Below are 14,489 nucleotides of genomic sequence, written 5' to 3' on the forward strand. Positions count from 1 at the left end.
AAGTAATAATTTATCTCTTTTTATAAACAGACATTAACAGCAGATGATAGTACGGCGCAGATAAATTTCCTTAATTCGATCATTGCCGACATGCAGAAGAAGAATGATACTCTAAAAGCGAAGATAGAGGCTTTGGAGGCTTTGCCAACTGATTTTACTAAGTAAGCATGAGAATACAATGTCTTTGGTTTACATTGTAATTATATATATTTTAAATATTAAAGACCAGCAGCTTTTGAATTAATCGCCAAGAGAAAGCCAGCGCCCCGTGTATTTTGTGATATCTGTGATGAATTCGATAAACATGAAACCGAGGATTGTCCTTTACAGGCATCAGATGATCGAGATTACTCGCCACCTCCCACAAGTGAGAAAAACAATAATGAACGCAAGGAACGCAAACTTCCAGAACCTAGAAAATATTGTGAATCATGTGAAGGTTTGTAACTAATTACATTACATAATTATTAAATTAATATACAATTTTTTTCATTATATTTCATTAAACAGTTTTTGGCCACGAAGCTGGAGAATGTGATGATGAATGTTATTGATAAAGCACGAGCACTGAGTTTATTATTTTATCTAATTTTATATTAAATTTTATGTTATAATATCTTTAATTTTTATTTATTCTATTTTATGTTTTGTCTATGGAAACTTTCATTCTAACGATATTAATTGTGATTATTAAGAAATTTGTTAATGTTTCCTTTGTATCCTTGAAAGGAGCCTTATTTTTTGTACTAACTACAATATTATGTATGTGTATGTAATTTAGAAAGTGATTGTTAATTATTTAGTTTATGTTTAAATACTAATTGTCCATCTTGCTTTCATTTTTATAAACTATGTATACAATTAATAATAAATTATGTTTTTTCTTTTCTTTCTTACTATAAAACTTATATCAAAGAAATACTAATTTATTTGTTAGATAAATTTTCAAACACAAATGTAATTAAATCTACTAAACTAATTATTTAATAAATCAATAATTTCATATTCTAATTTCTATAAATCAAAATGAGGGATATGTTTAATTGTCAATCTAGAAAAAATAAAGAAATTGCTGAAATTTGCACTCCAAAAACAAAACACCTTAATTTTTTTATTTATGTAATATTACAATATGTTTTTTTTTCTTTTATTTGGAAAATATAATCTTATGAACCAGTAAGTACAATTAAATTTATTATTTTAATCTGAGCAATCATAGTTTTTTCAAGAATCTTATTTAAAAAAAGCTCTTTCAAGATGAGTGGCAATGTACTAAATGTAGTCCACTTATATATATTGAGTTTGGGCCCAAGGTCAAAGGAAAATGGATAAAATCCATTAGTCCATTATTTCGCCTAGCCACCATACAACCGTACCTCCCGAATGGGGCTTTTGGGATCATAGCCCCCATACAAACTCCCTTTAGAAAATGACTTGAAGGTCATAAAACTATTAAATTCTACATAAATAACTTTGAAGTAGACGTAAATTCCTCTACCAACATTTATAAGGATAGGCCCATATTTTTCCCTACTCCCCTTTGAGCCATTTTATAAAAAATCTCTTTTTTGCCAAAAATAAATAAAAAATTCCAGAATAAAGTTAAAATATAAATGAAATACTTTAATTCTAGTTTTAACATATTGTCGGTTATTCCCGACTAAACATTCATACTTGTTTAATTATCTTAATTACTAAAATGCACTTACATATTTTGTTTTGATCATTCTTTCAATTCTTGCAATAAGATCATAGCTCAATTCCGTATTAAAGCTGTAAATGCACATTAAAGTGAATTTATATTTGTTTTTTTTTACACTCCACCACCATCAGTGGTGATAGAGGGTATATATCAGTTTGTCATTCTGTTTGTAACACTAAGAAATATAGTCTATCTAGATATGTCCGTCTGTCTGTCTATATAAAACAGGCTCACATTAAAATGAAGCAATGGAACTCTACAAAATTCACTCAAAATATTCATTGTTATCCTAAGCAGTTTGGTATTGAAAATCAACAAGATCAGTGAAATTGTTTTCATAGTTATGAGTAAACATTTAAGACAACATCGAAAAAATAGCGATTTTTAACATATTTATTTGTACTTTTTACAAAAACTACTGCAGATAAATTGAATAATTGAATTGAATTTTGTCAGAGATACATCTCTTGTTCCAGAACCAACATTGATAAAAATCAAAAAAATCGGTTCATAATTTCATATACCTCCCATACAAATGTACATATTCCTGTGAAATGTTTTTATTGTTAATAAATTCCGTTACAATATCGATAACTTCACAAAATTTTCAAATTAAAGTTTTATGTCAATAGAATTAATTTCAATGAAACAAAATTTCCATCGGTCCACAATTGGTATTAGCTCCCATACAAGGTTCACTCCCGAAAATCACTTGAACGCACATAACTCACCTAATTATGATATTTATACACAATTTGGCAAAAATATCATTTTTATCTACATAAATGTTGCCGATCGGTAAAATTATTTGGGTCAACAATAATATCCATGCAAAATTTGGCACAAATATTACTTTTATATGCACAAAATATACCTGAAATTTGTTTAACGATCATCCATAATTGTTATACCCTACACCACTTTAGTGGGGAGGGTATATTGGGTTTGTGCTGATGTTTGTAACATTCAAAAATATTCTTCCTATACCCACCTTAAAGTATACCAATCGGCTTAGAATCATTTTCTGAGTCGATTTAAATGATCTATTATGTTAACAGAAGTCGACAAAACTTAGTTTTATAGAATTTTAAATAACGCTAGCGATTTTTGTGATGATCGGGCTTCATTTGACCCTATCCCCCATACAAACTCCCCTTCAGAAAATTAATTTAAGGGTCAAAATTTACTTAAAAACACTAATAACACTTTTAAATTCTACATAAATAATATTGAAGAAGACTTAACTCCCCCTACCAACATTTTTAAGGATAGGGTCATATTTTGCCCTACTCCCCTTTGAGCCCTCTAAAAAAAATCTCTTTTTTTGCCAAAAAAGTAAAAATAATCCGAAATAAAGTTAAAAAAAAAAACAAAACAAATGCCTTATTTTTTTAAATAATCCTCATTTTTAACATACATACTGACTGGTGTAGGGTATCATATAGTCGGCTACGCCTGACTATACATTCATACTTGTTCGTTATTCCCATCATTTTCGAAAATTACGTAAACACTTTTTACTCATTACCAAATAAAGTTTTGCACAAATAAACTTTTTTATCTTCAGAAAAGTTACTGTCAATGTCTTTATCTGATCGGTCCACCGAAAGCCATTTCCACAGTATTTAACTAGTTTCATTATCATAACTATAATTATAAACATTACCCCCGAATTCATGAAGATATTAGTCGCTTATTTTATGTTTAGTATGCAAATTTTCCAAGCAAAATTTCTACAATAAACCATCAATAACTTTATTAAACAATTCACTCACATGCAAATTATTAAATATCGCTAAAATCTAAAATAGTGTTTGTAATGTTCTTTCTACTAAAAAACATGAGAAAAATTATATTCTCAAATATATTCACCAAATAAAAAATTTAAGATATCGAGCTTCCCTCATAACTAACCTCAAATGGGGAAAATTTCACCAATCAATAATCCCCTAACCAAACATTTCAATTTGGACTTTTTTTGATCATAACTACGTCAAATATACTTCTATCGCTCCAAAAAATCCGATTTTTTTTAATTATATGAAACTAGCCTCTTAAAAAACTGCCTTCAAACATTTGCTTCACACTTTACATTGCGTTGAAAATATTTTCATACAAATTTAAGTGAAATGAGGAGAAGGGATTTAAAAATGTAACCCCTAAATTGTTAAAAACCGTCGATATCTCTCACATATTTTGAATTTTGAGAATTTCGTAGAAAATATTTTTTTTAGTTTTAATGATTTGCATAAATAAGGATTTCATAACCTTATAAATAATTTCACTAATATTGCAAGAATTTTAACAATTCGAACAAAGGACATTCACAAGATATTTATACATAAAATAACAAATAATTAAAATTATGTTTTCCAAAAAATTAAAAAATCTCCGTGTATTTTCTAAAATATAAAATTTGCAATAACTAATTTGCCAATTGGCACAATTTTTATTTGAAAAAATGTATTTATGAAATTTTTAACAAAATTTAATTTTGCTCATATGAACAAAATCTTCAATACAATTTTACGATAAAATGGTATGTAACAGAAATAAAAATATCAGCACTAGTCGAATTGGTTTCAAAAGTTTTTACAAACCATGATTTCGTTGGCCTGTGTAATTTTAAACATGGAAAGTATCCCTCACACGTGCAAAAAAATTGTTATTATTTGTACCGTTAAAGCTAAAATCGTGAGGGCTTCTCTGACATTGTATACATCCATTAAGAAGGTATATTTAAAAATTCGACCGCTTAAGTGATGAAATTTGTAAAAGTTAGTTTATTTCAGTTATTGGTTTTGATGCGTGATGTTTCCTATTTCATATGACCCAAAAAATATGTAATGAAAATTGGTGCAGTCTTTTAGACACTTATATGTTTATATGACTTTGTTTGTTGTTGAAGCAGCGGCACGTGTAAAGTCGGTGTAGCTGGGTTGACAATCCTAGGTCTTTGAACTCGCGAGTCGTTCCGGTGCGAAGAACCGAATGTCATGGGAACGACTATTTCGTTAATTGGTAATTTTCTTCACCTATGACAACATATTAATAACAGATAAGTGGTCTTAGTTCGCTCGAATAATGAAATCTAAATGATGTTTTTTGACAAATGAATGTAGATATAATTCAAAAAAAATATTTATTCTGCCAAAAATAATATTAGTACAATTAGCTTAAAATTAGATTTGTTGTAAAGTATGCAAATTTTTAATCGCCACCCTCTTTCTTTTCTTTTATAGCATCCTGAAAGAAATAAATCATTTGCATTTTCAATGATTACTCACAAAATTATAAATCCAATTTACCTTAAATCTTTCCTCGAATAGTGAAAGTTCAGCTAAAAGATCAGTGATAGCATTCATAAACGCTTCATGAGGAGAATAATCAGCCGTAGTTTGAATACGAATAACGAATTTATGTTCCAAAGGATGAGGTACTTTGTAGCCGGCAAACAAAACATTGGGATCCTTTAACAATTGACTACAAATAAATAAATACAGTTAATTGATGCTTTATAGTATTTTTAGAAGTATAGTATTTTTAGAAGTATAAACTCACTTTCTAATCAAGTTTCCCAAAGTGTGATCTTCCTTATTGACTGTAAATATGGCGGCATTTGTCACTTTCGTGTCCAATTCTTTAATAATTCTAGAGGCAAAATACAATGGAAATAATTATGCATATACTTATATCAGATATTAGTCAATCTTTAATTGTTGTACTCACTTCTTTTCGCCTTCGTAAAGTAAAAATGACTCAAATGTGGGAGGTGCATTCATTTTGAATTATTTCTACTAGAATTTAAAATATTAGTCAATTTTATAGTAAAAAATGAAGAAATGTTTGGAAAATTTTTCAACTTTATTGTCGTATGGTAAGAGATGCCATATACTATAAATAGAAAATCACCATTTAGTGATTTTTCTCTTTACATATTTTTTCAATTAAAACTTAATAAAAATTGTTTTTAATAAACAACATAAAGATCATTAAATATATTTTTGTTTAATATTAAATTGAATGTTGTGTTTAATAATTTATTTTATTCATGAATTCAAAATAAAAAATCATATTTTGTTCTGAATTCTTTCAAAAGAACAACAAAATTGTCGTGTGGCAATACCAAGCCTTAAAACAGAGTTGTTGCATCAGTTATATTTTCAGTGTTGTATTTTCAAATGAATAGTTGTATTATTTTCAACAGTGTCGTAGAAAAAGTTAAAAACTGTAAAGTACGATATGTGGTATGAACAAGACATGACATACCGATTCTAGACGGCTGCGATTTCTAGAAAATTTTTAACACATATACATAGTACATTTTATATGAAACATTTATATATCACATAATCTTACATACAACATCTAAATCTAGTATATTACATTTCAAATCTTGTTCAAAAACATAACTTTTTACATAAAAAAAATTATTTTGGTTTGATCTAAATCTCACAAAATATTTCGGTGAAGTGTGAAGAAGAATGACGTATTATATATATTTTTTACATAATTTATACAATTTAAATAATAAAACAATGTGGCCATAAAATATAAAATCGAATAGTATTTATAAAGGACCTTTTTTCATGTTTATTTAATACAATAAATAGATGTATTGAATTCAAAATTTAATATGCAATATATTTTGTAAATTACATATGTACCCAGTTATTATTGTTCATAATAATACATTTAGAAATAGGGATATATCTTTCTGAAATTTACTATTAGATCACTTTGCATTAATGTGCAAAAATATAAAATATGATTTTCTAAAACCTATCCGTTTTACAAATAACACTTAAAGGTACTTTACATTATGAGATTTTGTATAAATACAAAATATATTTTTTTAATATATATTGTTGTCTAATCTGAATTTAAAACATCTTGTAGTTTGAAATGTACAAAATATACAATTAGTTTAAAATTTTCTTTTGGATTTAGTTTGTACATTTGATATTGTATTTAAGGCAATGATATTAATGTAATGTAATGGACTAATAAATACATAAAAAAGTAGTATTTAATATATTTAACCTTTTAACAAATGAATACGTATCAAATTTAATCAATGTGGCAGCATTTTTTCTTTTTCTCTATTACCATGAAATTCGCTCACGTATACTTAAACTTTTGTTTTAATTTTTGGTAATAGAATTATTTGCCAAAAAATTTCCTTCTATTGTTATATCGCAATAACTTTGCCTCTTAAAAATATTTTTATGAAAAAATCTACTATTGTTTATTTAAGGAATTTTTTGAATGTAAATTATTTTCAAAATCCCTTATTTGCAACCCTGTGTTCGCTTTTCGCGCCAAATATTATTTTTTGTTTTGCTTGCTTTGGGTTGATTTGTTGTTTTTGCAATATTATTGTTTGGTATAGAGTGGAGACAAATTACAGAAAAAATTGAACAAGTAGAGAATTTTATCATCAGTTTTACATAAATTTTTTGTCTTTTGTGTTGAAAAGAAGTGAAAATCATATTGAACTGTTAAAATGGAGAATGTGAATAGTGTAGATAAAGTAAATAATGTGGACGAGGTATCAACCAATCCCTTGGAGGAATCTAGCGTTACCATGTTAGATGTTTTGGAAGAGGAAAAGGAGTTGGAGGAGGAATATGCTGCCGTACTTGGAGCATCGGACGAGAAAAGTTGCACGTATATTCTAGGACCTGTTAAACGGCAAGCATTGTATTCCTGTCTGACATGTTGCCCAGATGCTCGTAATGATTTGGAAAAATGTGCTGGCATTTGCTTGGCTTGTTCTTATCACTGTCATGAGAATCATGAATTGGTTGAATTGTACACAAAGAGGAACTTTCGTTGCGACTGTCCGACAGAGCGTACAGGTGTAAACCGTTGCACTTTAAATGCGGAGCGCAAACAACCCGAAAAGCAAAACGTTGCTAATTTGTATAATCAAAATTTTCAAGGGTTGTATTGTACATGCCATCGCCCTTACCCTGATCCAGAACGTACAACAGATGAGCTAATGCTGCAGTGCGTAGTTTGCGAGGACTGGTTCCATTTGCAACACTTAAATGCACCCCCAAATGCCGATAAACTTGTGGAAGCATGTAGTGAAATGATATGCGGTTCTTGTATGGATAAGCATACAATTTTGCAAGACTACACCGGATTGGCATTGAAAACAGTGGACAATTTAGATGAAACTGTTGAAGGTAATTTGAGTGTTGTAGGCAGTGCAGAAGTAACCAGATGTGATGATAATGATGACAACAAATTAAAGAGCGATTTGGATAAAAGTATTTCGGAAATAATGAATATGAGCGACACAAATGGCTTAGTAAACGCTGGAGAAGAACCGTCTTCCAAACGACAAAAACTAGAAGAAAATGAAGAAAAAACAGACCAACCATGTCGTCGACCCAATCAAAAAGGGGATTATGAAAAAGGTGAGTACAAAAGGATTAAAAAATTATATTTTAACAATTCAACATTTTATAAAAAAGTATGTATAAATGTACAGAGAAATATTTAATGTAATGAAAGTAATACGATTATTTATGAATTAAAACATGAACAACAAGTCGTAATTTTTCTTTCCATCGCCAATATAAAGAAAACCATGCTTAGATGAGGTAATTTTATGAAAGAATGTCATTCCCAACCAAATACAAGATTTAATGATGACTAAACTTTCATTTTGCTGTAAATTTAAAGAAAATGCCTGCCCTTTAGGTGTGACACACTCAATGGAATCCAAAAAGTCTATAGGATAATTGTAATCGGAGCGTTTTGATAGGTTCATTTTGAGATCATTTCTTGGCAAACGATAAATTTGATAATAGGAAAGATCCTCACATTGTAAATCATTTAAGCCGCGAAACATTTGGTTTGGAACAACACAGCCATCAGTTAGTTTGTACAAAGATCCTCGTGGACAAATGGCACATTCCTCCGTGATGATAAAAACAATTGCAGCAAGACGCTCCTCTTCTTTAAGTGAAATTTCTTCCGGTAGGCTGGCAGAAATGATTTGATTGGCATCTATGTCAAATAAGGGATCCTTTAATTAAAAAGAAGTTAAATTAATTGTTTGTTTATATTAAATAGGTAATTTACTAGTTTAACAGTTGTTATAAGGCTAGGATCGCCAGAAAATGGTTGACGACACACTATTGTCGCTTGAAAAGTCTTTGGATTATGTACAAATGGTAACATTAACCATTGGTAGCCATCAATACTAAAGAAATATTTACGATCCCTTAGACAATCTCTTGTGTAACCAAATGCTATATAATAGTCTTTTGCGGTACCATTGATACGTCCCCAAAAATATATACCGGCGTAACGATTTTCATTTTGTAATACTATTAAAGAATTCCCAATTAAAATCTTTTGCTCTGGACTTAGTTTTATGCCGCTGTACATGAGGTTGTCGAGCCCTTCTTGAAAATATTTAACATTCATTTTTTATTTTGCTTCCTTTGAGTTTTTTTTTTTAATTTGTCAAACTTTCCTTGTATATAAAGTTTTTTGAAGTTTAGAAAAAATAAAATTTATTAAAATACAGTGACGAATTAAGTTATTAGTACAATAAGCACTTTAGTCATCTTGATTGGATTAATCATTACATAAAAGATATTTTTGATAATTTTTTTTACTAGAAAGAGTAAATAGATTTTCACAAAATTAACTTTGTTGCCTTTTAAAAATCTCATTATTATTTATGAAAAAAAGAACTAAAATTCAATTTGGTTGAACTAAATCATGAAATTCCGAATCCTTTTTGTTTTTAACTTCTGCCATTCGTTATGGTTTTTCATCAAAGTTTGATGTACTTCGAATATGTTATTTGTAGTGACTTTTCTACATCTCTTTCCTCACTTTTAACTGTATTTTCATTTGTAAGGACATATTTGGTTTATAAAAGCGAAAAATGTATAATCGCATTTTTAGATGTGATTAAGATGTCGTTTATAAAGTATGACATCAATTATTTTTTGCTAGGTAATTATGCTAAGAAGATGCTATGTGCCAATTTTCATTTAACAATCTTAAATTCCCCAGATTGATCATTTTATTGCTTATTTTTTCTGGGATATTAGTAAAAATAAAAATATCTTATTTTTTATTTTAGGGCCAACATTTTGGGGACCAGACTGGAAGGCCGCTCTTTGCCGTTGTACGGCTTGCATGTATATATATGAAAGTGAAAAAATTGAATTTCTCTTGGATCCTGAAGATTCAGCTAAAAGTTATGAAGAGCGTGGAATTAAGAAACATGGATCCGAATCATCGTATGAGCAAGGTATACGTGCTTTAGCTTCTATTGATCGTGTACAGCAAATTGATGTCATAACCGAATACAATCGAATGAAGGATAAACTTAAAGAATATTTGCAAACATTTGTAGCCACCAAAAAAGTAGTCACTGAAGAAGACATAAATCGTTTCTTTGCAGAAATGCGTAATGAGAAAAACGTTCAAATTGGTTTGCCCTACATGTGTCGTTAAATTCAACATATAATTTTACTAAATATTATTAATGGAAAATTAACATTTATAAACTTAAATAACGAATATATTTGTCTGTCTATATACATATATTATACATACACACGTACATATTTAATTATACTACTATTTAGAAAGCATATATTAATAAATTGCTTATAATCAATCCGCGATATTCGGTATGCATACATTCCCATTTATTATCACTATTTTTTTCTCTCATAATTTTTGTTGATACAAGGTTCTTATTAAATAAAAAATATTATACTACAAAATATTAACATTATAAAACTTACTTGTGCTTAAGAAATCTTTAAGGTTTGTATCTAGTGTAATGTGTTATGTTGTTGTAACTGTTCTTTGGCCAGGTAAGACTCGAGTAGTTCCAGAGCGAAGAAACAATTGCTTTGGGAATCGTAATTTCTGTTAGTTCTGTTCAGCAACACGTTGGATTGTATATTAAACAAAATTTTAAATAAAAAATGTTTATTTAGCATAAATATTCCTTCATTAACTATGGACAGAAAAGTAAGAAGTACAATACGCCGTTCTTAAGTTATATGTAGTATACATATGTATGTATATAGTTTTTAATAAAATAAAATAAAATAAAATAAAATAAACACTCACCTTATTGACCTATTTGGGTCCAATAGGACCAAAATATGTTAAATAAAAATAAAATAAAAATTTTATTTATGTTGAAATTATATTAAAAAATGTATAATTACAAAGGTATGGGTCAAAATTGCGGCATTCGATATCGATCGAAATCTGAATAGAATTTAAATATAGATTTCGATCTTTATCGTTTGTCGCAATTTAGCCTCTAATTTTAAAAACTACTCATAACATTTAATTAATGAATTAAATTATTAAACAATTTGTATTTTATTGTCTATTACGTACTTGCGTTCTAGTTCTACGATTAATATAGTATATAGTTGTAAATCTTAAAATTATTATGTATGTCTTATATAAAATATCAAAAATTGAGATTCTTTCTTTATTAATTTTTCTTTTGTATACAATTCAAGCCCTGAATTAATATGTATCACCATTTTTGGATCACAGTCAAGTCGAATAAAATTTTCTATGCGAATCTATCACTGTGCAACATTGATTTTCTTGATTATTTTTTAATAGAAGTTTATATCGAGTTGATTTCTGCGGTCCTGCTGTCAGCATCTATACGTTTATCAATCAATCGTTAATATGATCACTAAACATCTATGTTGATATTGATAAATTTGAAATTCTTAATTCGTCGGAATTCTGTAGCGGCACTAGATCGTCTAATTGTGATAGATTAAAAAGTGATGAATCGGCCGATGTATTTGTTTCTTGGAATTGATTAAAAATCATATTGTTGGTGGATTCAAAAACAGCTTGAACTTGTTGTATATTGTTGGTGATGTTCATTGATTGCAATTGTGTGTTGGTATTGTTTTGATTGCTGTTGTTATTAGTATTGTCATAGATGGGTGTGAAACTTCCCCCACTCGTACGATTAACAAACATATTGGATGAAGAGAATTGCGTCTGCTGTTGGGAAGTTATCATGTTGAAATTGCTGTTGTTATTATTTTCAAAAAATGCATTTGTGTTATTGTATTCTGCAGCACCTTGTGTTTGATGGCCGTTAGTTATACTTGTTGAAATATTAAAGTTATTGTTTAGATTTTGATACTGTTCCTGATTCATTTGACTTTGATTGTAAAGATTTGACATTTGCGATTGACTCTCCGCGCTGGAGTTTCTCATTAATCCCGGTGACGGTGTGGTTATATTTCGATTCATCATTGGTGATGTTGGCTGTGGTGATGGTGATGCTTGATATGAATTTCTGTATGAACCACCATAATAGTTTGGCGATAAAACTGCAGAAAAGAAATCATATTATTTACCGTTCTCTAAGAGATGCCTTTTCAGAAACTTACATGGTTCAGCTTTGACCTCAGTAATATTGGCTAAAGGTGATTGTTGTGCCGGTTGTATATTCCACATCGATGTAGTATCCATATTTGTAGCTGAAAACACACAAGAATTTACTTTAATTAAATTGAACTTCATTTTTGGCAGTACAACGATATTGGCAATTAGTTAATGCAGTATAAATTTAAATAAATAGTTTAATAAACTAAAAGGGCTCGGTTAAATAAATGAATATAAAAATGCAATCAGATAATTAATATGTTAGAACAAAAGAAGTATCATTTTCAAATATATTCCAGAAGTATCCATTTTATTTGAAATTTTCTGAATTATAATTAGAAATGATGTGATACATACATAGTGTTAGTTGATTAAATAATAATTTAACAAATAAATTAATCAATGCATATTTATGTATAAAGCAAAATTATAAATGGCACAGGTTTTTACATTTCAAAAAATTTCAATCATGCATAATAAACTTACAAATGCCAAATAATACGTCAAATCCAAACACAGCTTTTGTTTCTGATGTCTTTACTAGCTGAGTGATATTAAATTAATAATTTTGTATCCTTAACCATTTATATTAACAACAAATAATTAAAATAATTCCGATTTGTTCTCAAATAGAATCTCAATTTATGTAAATCAATAGTTTTCAAATAGATTTTCATTTATTAAATAATCAGTTTTAACATTTATTTACACATTTAGTAATAGTAATCAATATGTTGGTTTTAAAAACATCATATATTTATCTTTATATTTAATTGTATGTTGGTCCATTGTGTTATTAATACTACGATTGTTTACCAATAATTTAAAACATTAGATATAACAATAAGTGTTCCACACCATCTTAAATTTGGATTTAAAATACCATATATTTATGTATGTATGTGTTGTGTTTATATAGGAAACCTTTAAAACGTATTTTACCTTTTTAAATTTGTTTATTACTCTTCTAAATATTTATAAATTTTAGCCAATTTTTACTAAATTCATCTTCTGTATAAAAATAATTCCTAATCCTGAGCAATTTATTGTAAACTTTAAGAACAAAGATTTTAAAATTAAATTAAAGCCATGAAAATATTTTCATAAGGAAAGAATGAATATTTTCATAAAAATTTTGCATTTTAGGAAAAATTGCATTCATAATTCATTGCTGCGCCTAAAAATCTATAGTATTGGTGACATGATTTAATACAAAAATGACAAAAATCATGATTCTGTTTTTAGCAACGGAGTTCTACAAACTATGTAATGTTTTAACGATATTCATATTTTATTTAAGTTCTAAAACGTCCAAATCGCTTTAAGATTCGTTAAGCATCACTAAACTCTGAAATTTTTGGTGGGAACCAAATAAAATTATGTAGTTTTGAAATTACATGATACATATTTGTTTGTTTAATTGTGGCGTACATTTCCTATATTTAAATTCGCATGCATATGTATAAAATCCATTTGAAGTACATCATTTAAAAGAATTGAGAAAAAGATCCAAAAATAATTAATCACACGTATCGTAACGTTAAATTTTACATTCGACTAATTCTTTCTTAATCGCACATATCCTAACGTTAAACTTTACATTTAACTAATTTTTTCTTAGGGCGGGTTTCTTACTACTCAGTTAAACTAGGTTTAACTTGCTGTTAGATTTAACTCGTAACAAACTTAAGTGGGCTTTGACCGATGTTTGTGTTTTTTAGTTATGGATCTAGGATCAGTTAACTTAGTTAGTATTGCCAACTTTTCAGTTAAATACATAAACAATGAACAGCACTTTTTTGCAAATATCACTTTTTTAAAATGTAAAATTTTAGAAAAAAAAAATAAATAAACATTTAAAACAGTAGTAATATCGATAAAAAAATCAGAAAATTACTATTTACTTAAAATATTAAGTTTTTCTTCTTCCGAATTCATTATTTTATTGTTTTTGTTGATTGTGTATTCTCACTTTAACTTAGGTTTAGTTAACCAATTACACTCAGTTAAACTAACATAATAGGTAACTTTACTGATTACTGAAAATCACGAAACATATAGTAATCCAGGTTTAACTAAAGAATGAAGATTATCTTTATCAGAAAAACTCGACCTTAGGGCGGGTTTCTTACTACTCAGTTAAACTAGGTTTAACTTGCTGTTAGATTTAACTCGTAACAAATTTAGGCGGACTTTAACCGATGTTTGTGTTTTTCAGTTATGGATCTAGGATCAGTTAACTTAGTAAGTATTGTTAACTTTTCAGTTAAATACATAAACAATGAACAGCTGTTTTTTACAAATATCACTTTTTTAAAATGTAAATTTTAGAAAAAAAAAAATAAATAAACATTTAAAA

At 28.1% G+C, this 14,489-nt stretch overlaps 5 protein-coding genes and 1 long non-coding RNA gene across 15 annotated transcripts in view; 3 read left to right on the top strand and 3 right to left on the bottom strand.

Annotated features, from left to right (window-relative positions):
- LOC111676184 (restin homolog) overlaps nucleotides 1-1,125 on the top strand; it is a 70,922-nt gene extending 69,797 nt beyond the window's left edge. For all 10 annotated transcript variants that reach the window (XM_046956565.1, XM_046956568.1, XM_046956561.1 and 7 more), the window contains 3 exons: nucleotides 31-161; nucleotides 225-439; nucleotides 511-1,125. In XM_046956565.1, the coding sequence (XP_046812521.1) occupies nucleotides 31-161; nucleotides 225-439; nucleotides 511-554 (390 nt within the window). In that variant the 3' untranslated portion in view covers nucleotides 555-1,125. The remainder of the gene's footprint in view (nucleotides 1-30; nucleotides 162-224; nucleotides 440-510) is intronic.
- Nucleotides 1,126-4,124: 2,999 nt separating this feature from the next.
- On the top strand, nucleotides 4,125-5,239 carry LOC124420716. The gene is made up of 2 exons (XR_006941321.1): nucleotides 4,125-4,723; nucleotides 4,945-5,239. It is a non-coding gene; the product is annotated as an uncharacterized LOC124420716 (long non-coding RNA).
- Nucleotides 4,826-5,594, bottom strand: LOC111676866 (DNA-directed RNA polymerase II subunit RPB11). The gene is made up of 4 exons (XM_023437859.2): nucleotides 5,432-5,594; nucleotides 5,264-5,353; nucleotides 5,011-5,185; nucleotides 4,826-4,948 (listed from the first exon to the last, which is right to left on the bottom strand). The coding sequence occupies exons 1-4, from the start codon at nucleotides 5,482-5,484 to the stop codon at nucleotides 4,913-4,915; spliced, it is 354 nt and encodes a 117-aa protein (XP_023293627.1). The 5' UTR covers nucleotides 5,485-5,594; the 3' UTR covers nucleotides 4,826-4,912.
- A 1,275-nt stretch (nucleotides 5,595-6,869) lies between these two features.
- Nucleotides 6,870-10,472, top strand: LOC111676861 (putative E3 ubiquitin-protein ligase UBR7). The gene is made up of 2 exons (XM_023437855.2): nucleotides 6,870-8,130; nucleotides 9,819-10,472. The coding sequence occupies exons 1-2, from the start codon at nucleotides 7,209-7,211 to the stop codon at nucleotides 10,193-10,195; spliced, it is 1,299 nt and encodes a 432-aa protein (XP_023293623.2). The 5' UTR covers nucleotides 6,870-7,208; the 3' UTR covers nucleotides 10,196-10,472.
- On the bottom strand, nucleotides 8,136-9,209 carry LOC111676862 (radial spoke head protein 9 homolog). Its single transcript, XM_023437856.2, has 2 exons — nucleotides 8,801-9,209; nucleotides 8,136-8,744 (listed from the first exon to the last, which is right to left on the bottom strand). Exons 1-2 carry the CDS (start codon nucleotides 9,146-9,148, stop codon nucleotides 8,247-8,249), a joined length of 846 nt encoding a protein of 281 aa, XP_023293624.2. The 5' UTR covers nucleotides 9,149-9,209; the 3' UTR covers nucleotides 8,136-8,246.
- Nucleotides 10,473-11,425: 953 nt separating the features above from the next.
- LOC111676856 (beclin-1-like protein A) lies at nucleotides 11,426-12,217 on the bottom strand. Its single transcript, XM_023437848.2, has 2 exons — nucleotides 12,136-12,217; nucleotides 11,426-12,075 (listed from the first exon to the last, which is right to left on the bottom strand). Exons 1-2 carry the CDS (start codon nucleotides 12,215-12,217, stop codon nucleotides 11,426-11,428), a joined length of 732 nt encoding a protein of 243 aa, XP_023293616.2.
- Between the last annotated feature and the right edge of the window lie 2,272 nt (nucleotides 12,218-14,489).

This window comes from Lucilia cuprina, chromosome 2, assembly GCF_022045245.1.
Source record: "Lucilia cuprina isolate Lc7/37 chromosome 2, ASM2204524v1, whole genome shotgun sequence".
NCBI classification, from domain to species: Eukaryota; Metazoa; Arthropoda; class Insecta; order Diptera; family Calliphoridae; genus Lucilia; species Lucilia cuprina.

Excerpts from the sequence above, each read along its gene's own strand:
- LOC111676866 (XM_023437859.2), bottom strand. The coding sequence starts at position 5,484 with ATGAATGCACCTCCCACATTTGAGTCATTTTTACTTTACGAAGGCGAA. Across the intron at positions 5,186-5,263 it reads TTGGGAAACTTGATTAGAAA|TCAATTGTTAAAGGATCCCA; the intron begins GTGAGTTTATAC and ends ATTTATTTGTAG. Across the intron at positions 4,949-5,010 it reads TATTCGAGGAAAGATTTAAG|GATGCTATAAAAGAAAAGAA; the intron begins GTAAATTGGATT and ends TATTTCTTTCAG.
- LOC111676861 (XM_023437855.2), top strand. The coding sequence starts at position 7,209 with ATGGAGAATGTGAATAGTGTAGATAAAGTAAATAATGTGGACGAGGTA. Across the intron at positions 8,131-9,818 it reads AAAAGGGGATTATGAAAAAG|GGCCAACATTTTGGGGACCA; the intron begins GTGAGTACAAAA and ends TTTTTATTTTAG.
- LOC111676862 (XM_023437856.2), bottom strand. The coding sequence starts at position 9,148 with ATGAATGTTAAATATTTTCAAGAAGGGCTCGACAACCTCATGTACAGC. Across the intron at positions 8,745-8,800 it reads TTATAACAACTGTTAAACTA|GATCCCTTATTTGACATAGA; the intron begins GTAAATTACCTA and ends TTTTAATTAAAG.
- LOC111676856 (XM_023437848.2), bottom strand. The coding sequence starts at position 12,217 with ATGGATACTACATCGATGTGGAATATACAACCGGCACAACAATCACCT. Across the intron at positions 12,076-12,135 it reads TGAGGTCAAAGCTGAACCAT|TTTTATCGCCAAACTATTAT; the intron begins GTAAGTTTCTGA and ends TCTTTTCTGCAG.